This window comes from Ricinus communis, chromosome 5, assembly GCF_019578655.1.
Source record: "Ricinus communis isolate WT05 ecotype wild-type chromosome 5, ASM1957865v1, whole genome shotgun sequence".
Classification (NCBI taxonomy): Eukaryota; Viridiplantae; Streptophyta; class Magnoliopsida; order Malpighiales; family Euphorbiaceae; genus Ricinus; species Ricinus communis.
Window position 1 is genome coordinate 9,608,753 of NC_063260.1, and position 5,662 is coordinate 9,614,414.

At 32.7% G+C, this 5,662-nt stretch overlaps 1 protein-coding gene across 1 annotated transcript; it reads left to right on the plus strand.

The window, feature by feature from the left end:
- Window positions 1-226: 226 nt before the first annotated feature.
- LOC8260250 (receptor-like protein kinase FERONIA) lies at window positions 227-3,326 on the plus strand. The gene has a single exon (XM_025159428.2). It carries the CDS (start codon window positions 445-447, stop codon window positions 3,157-3,159), a length of 2,715 nt encoding a protein of 904 aa, XP_025015196.2. The 5' UTR covers window positions 227-444; the 3' UTR covers window positions 3,160-3,326.
- Window positions 3,327-5,662: the final 2,336 nt, after the last annotated feature.

Genomic DNA, 5,662 nt, shown 5'->3' on the forward strand with positions numbered 1-5,662 from the left:
ATATAAAAATATGAGGAGTTTAAATATAATTTGATGCAGTTTACTAATAAAATAAGCTTAGCCTGACGGACGGTATGTATATTATTTCAGTCACAAAAATTTAATTCGAGTCTTTTATGTAACTAAAAATATATAGTAATGAAATTACAGTTTAGGCAACCTTGATAAAAATGAAAAATAAATATACCAATGAAATTGCATTTGGAAAAAGAATTATCCAGTTTGTCCTCTTCTTCTTCCTTTTTCTCCCTTCAAGGAAAGTTCTTACATTTTTAAACTTGAGAAAATATCGTAGACCCAGTCAACTTCTCTAGGAGAGGAGTTGCAGGAATACAAGTCCTGAGCCAAAGGTGATCTTTTAAGAATCATGCACTCCATGATATATGAAAAACTTCTCTTCTCTTCTTTCCTTTCGTTTCTCTTTTGTGTTTCTATTTCACAACTATGATGATGTTTAATACCAGCACCAAAAATATTTACTGGCATAACACGATGATTTTTGCTTCAATCTATGCTTCTTTCCTTCTGTGCAGCCACCACATCATCTTGATCGCCGCAAACACTTCACCTCTTTATATTCCCCTAGATAACATAGCTCTTGATTGTGGATCACCTAGCAACGGACCTGACATGAATCACCGAAACTGGATTGCAGATACCAATTTCTTCGATCTACAACACAACGCATCAACACCTCTACAAGCCAATGAGTCCGCTTCTAGAAAAGGACTCGATTCTGTACCCTATGCAACTGCACGCCTCTCCTTCTCCCAGTTCACTTACTCATTCCCTATAACCACCGCAGGACCAAAATTTGTTCGCCTCTACTTCTACCCTGCTTCTTACTCCGATTTCGATATGTCAAATGCATATTTCTCTGTCCAAGCTGGTCGCTATACCCTGCTTAGCAATTTCAGCTCTGTCCTCCACAGTAAGAATCTTAGTCTGCCAGGATTTGTTAAAGAATTCTGCTTAAATGTTGAAGAGGGTCAAAACTTATTGAACCTAACTTTCACTCCAACGCCTAACATGCCTGATGCATATGCTTTCATCAATGGGATTGAAATTGTATCCATGCCTGCCAATCTTTATTACTCCGCAGAGAATGATGTAGGGTTCCCTTCTGTTGGCTCGCTCAACTCAGTTATGCGCATTGAGTCCAATATTGCTTTACAGTTGATGTATCGAATAAACGTAGGCGGACAGTCAGTCTCACCCCAGAATGACAAAGGCATGTTTCGAAGCTGGGACGGAGACACGGACTACATAATACTTGAAAGTCAAAGCGCTTTAGCTCATAACAATGTTACGCAGCTTAAATACAGAGACAATATTACTCGTTACTCTGCACCTGATGAAGTCTATAATACCTCTAGGATGATGGGGCTGAACGCGACAATAAATGAAAAACACAATCTTACATGGCAATTTCAGGTGGATTCTGATTTCATTTATCTAGTTCGGTTTTACTTTTGTGAGTTTTATCCTAAGATAACTCAAAAGGGTGACAGAGTTTTTCTCATCTACATGGCTAATCAAACTGCTGAGGATTATGCAGATGTGATTAAATGGAGTGGCGGAAATGGGATTCCTGTATACAAAGATTATGCAGTCAAGATGGAACCTAAAGGAAGTGAAAAGTTCCAAAAACTTGCTATTGCTCTGCATCCTAAACCAGAGGACAGAACTCGTGCCGCTTCTGCAATTCTAAATGGCCTTGAAATCTTCAAATTGAGTGTTTCGGACAATCTCGCCAGTCCAAATCCTGACATACCCCTATCTAATACACCGTCTGCTGCGACTCCCATCCCAAAATCATCTAAGTCTAATATAAGCGCCATTATTGGTGGAGCTGTTGCAGGCTTTGTGGCACTCTCTCTTCTGTTATTCTTTATTTACTGGCGCAGGTCAAAAAGCAAGCAGTCAGGTTTTAATGATGGAGCTTCACGGTTGGATCAATTTTCTACTGCTTCGACCAAGTCTGCTAAGACCCAAGGCTCAACTCTACCTTCTGATCTTTGTCGCCGCTTTTCATTGCCTGAGATCAAAGAGGCCACCAACAACTTTGATAGTGTATTTATTATAGGTGTTGGAGGGTTTGGTAATGTGTATAGAGGTTTAATTAATGATGGGGCCGTTACTGTTGCGATTAAACGGTTGAATCCAGGATCGGAACAGGGAGCACACGAGTTCAAGACTGAGATCGAGATGCTCTCTCAGCTACGATACCTCCATTTAGTCTCTTTAATTGGTTATTGCTATGAAGATAATGAAATGATCCTAGTTTATGATTACATGGCTCGAGGGACACTTCGCGATCACCTCTACAAGACAGATAATCCTCCACTAACCTGGATTCAAAGGCTAGAAATTTGCATCGGCGCTGCACGCGGATTGCAGTACCTTCATTCAGGTGCTAAGAACACCATCATTCATCGTGATGTGAAGACAACAAATATCTTGTTGGATGAGAAATGGGCGGCGAAGGTTTCAGATTTCGGTTTGTCTAAAGTAGGCCCCAGTAGCATGTCAAAACCTCACATCAGTACAGTAGTGAAAGGTAGTTTTGGCTACTTAGATCCTGAATACTATCGTCTTCAGAGATTGACAGAAAAATCTGATGTCTACTCATTTGGGGTAGTATTGTTTGAAGTACTGTCAGCTAGACCGCCGGTGAGTAAATCATCATTTAACAAGCCGGTAAGCCTAGCAGAATGGGCTAGGCAATGCTACCGCAAAGGAACGCTTGATGACATTGTTGATCCACATCTGAAAGGCAAGATTGCACCGGATTGTCTGAAAAAATTCTTTGAGCTTGCAGTGAGTTGCTTGCTTGACAATGGAATGGATAGGCCGTCAATGAGTGATGTGGTTTGGGGGCTCGAATTTGCATTACAACTGCAGGAAACTGCTATCAAGCAGGACAGAAACCAAACTGAAATGGACATTGATATGGAGACCCCCGTAAAAGGGTCCTCTATCGATGATAGCAGTGATGATTTGTTCAGTTCTGGCAGTGGACTTGTGATAGGTTCCAGGCTGAGTGGAATGACATTAACAAGTAGCAGTGATGATCAAAGTTTTCTTAGCAACGTTTCTGATCAGAAAATGCTGTCCAATGTTGTATTCTCTCAGATTATGAACCCCGATGGACGATGAGAGACAGTGTTTATTAGCTTGCTAATAGTCGAGTGTTTTGAGGGGGATTAGCTCAGTTATAAGTGATACTATAAGATGTCATATTGATAATTTTGTTATGTTTCTTCGATCTTCCTTTTTTCAGAATCAAATTCTGTGATAATATGGAAAAGATAGCATTATTTCCAGATGCGGTCAATGGAGCACTTATTCTTTTCCATAACATTACTCTTATAAATAACTGGAAAGGCGATAGGAGACTAAAGAGGGCACTGATGAGACAGTAAGAGTTATTTCTAGTTTAATCAAAATTTGGAATTTGAATTTTGAGTATGTAATTATATTAAAATTCTTGATAGAATATTTTATTATTCGTATAAATTTTATCTTACATGTAAACGAGAAAATAAATTAAAAAAAGGGAAAAATCTTATTGAGCTAATTGAACGGTCTTTCCTATGTAAGGAAACAAAGATATTAATTGTGATATTATGTTGTTTACATAAGATTTTTCTTCTTTTGAAGATAATTACTTAAAAATGTTAAGAAAGAATATTCTATCATTTTTTGTTAGGATTTAGAGAGTGTTTAGTTCAGATGTTTGATGTAGCTAATAACTGTTTCTCACTGAATAATTATATTAAAACGTTTAGTAAAAATTTAAGAAATAGCCGCTAATAGCTGATTTAGTCTCAATCAGTTACTAATTGTATCTAAAATATATTTAAAAAAATATTAAAAAAGAATATTGCTACAATTTCTAGTTAGAGTTTAAAGAATTTTGGTTCTGAGGTTTGATACAACTAATAACTATTTCTAATTTAATAGCTATATTAAAACATTTGGTAAAAATTTTAAGAAACAGCAACTAATAGTTGATTTAGTCTCAATCAACTATTGATTGTATCAGTTCTATTTTATAGCTTTTTCTTACCGATTGATAGTTAATTTGATTCTTTTATTTATTTAGACAATATTATCATTATTAAAACTGATTAATAATAACTTAATTTAGGTTGATCTCGTCTAGTTAAAATATTATATTTTATAATAAAATATTATTATTTTAAAATTATTTTTAATAGATAAGTACTTATAATATTTATAATTATGGTATTTGAAATTAAAAAACTTTAGTAGAATTTAAATTTAAATTTTTATTTTAAAGTAATTTTTATAAATATTTTTAATAATAAATATAATTAGATAAAAAATTAATTATAATATTTTTAATATATAAAATATATTTATTAATTTATATTATTAAATATAATATTATTTAATAATAAATAATATTCTTAATAATTATTTAACATATTAATAATAATCACTAATAAAATTTATTAACTATCAAACTATCGAATATCAGCTATCCGGTTAGTGGCTAGTTGCTGCATTGAATCAGCCAAATAAAATAGAACCTTAATTCATAGATGCACCATTAAACTATCTACTATCTTAATTCAGTCAAAAAGGAAAATCTAATAACTGAAAGGTTACCAAGATTTCCTTTATACAAAGTTTTTGTTCCATGGAAAGTGGTGCCGAAGACCAAGTGCTGACCAACCAGTGTTTAGATAAGCATCAAGGTCCATCCAATACTTGTCCGCCAGCTTGATGGAAAGATGGGATGTGAGTTGTCTTTTGGTATAACATCAAGCATGTGATCGATATTTCTGGTACTGGTTGCAACTTGTAATATTTAGGGTCCATTTTTTTTCCACTAAAAGAAACGGAGACAATCAAGATGGACTCTTTTTGTGTTGAAAAGGACTGGAGCTATATGCATTTATTGCTAAAGACCCATCTCTATAGAAGACTTCTTTACAAGTCTTCCCTGTCCCAACTCAAAACTAAAATACAATCCTTTCTCAATGATTTTCCCAAAATAAATAATTTATATAAGAATTTTACTACTCTCATTGCATTTTACATTAAACTATTAAACCTATAACATATATCAATTAATTTTTAACCTTTTGTTCTGCTGAAAAGACACGAAATAAAGCATAATTATGGGAGAATGTATTAAATTTTTTGTTCTTATGGTCCTTTTCTTTTGTGATTTTATTTTTCAAAAATTTCATTTTTTACATTTTTTAAAAGAATTTATTTGTATAATTTTTTAAATTATATTATAGTATCTATTTAGTATATTTTTATTACCGTTAAGTATATTTTTAAATTTTATATTAATTATATTTTTATATATTTTAAACTGGATTTGGTATATTTTTAATATATTATGGTATATTTTTTGAAACACATATTTTTATATCATTAAAACATACTAATTGTTATAAGAAAATATATAATATTATTTAATTTATGAATACCAAATATAAATATATAAAATAAAAATAATAAATATACCTCATTTGACTGATTTTACAGTGATACAAGTTAAAATTATATCATATTGGTATTTTATAGGTATTTTTTTAATATTTTTTTCAGACAAAACTCTAAAAAATAAATTCATAATAATATAAGTTAGAATAAATAAACTTTTAGTATCTTTTAA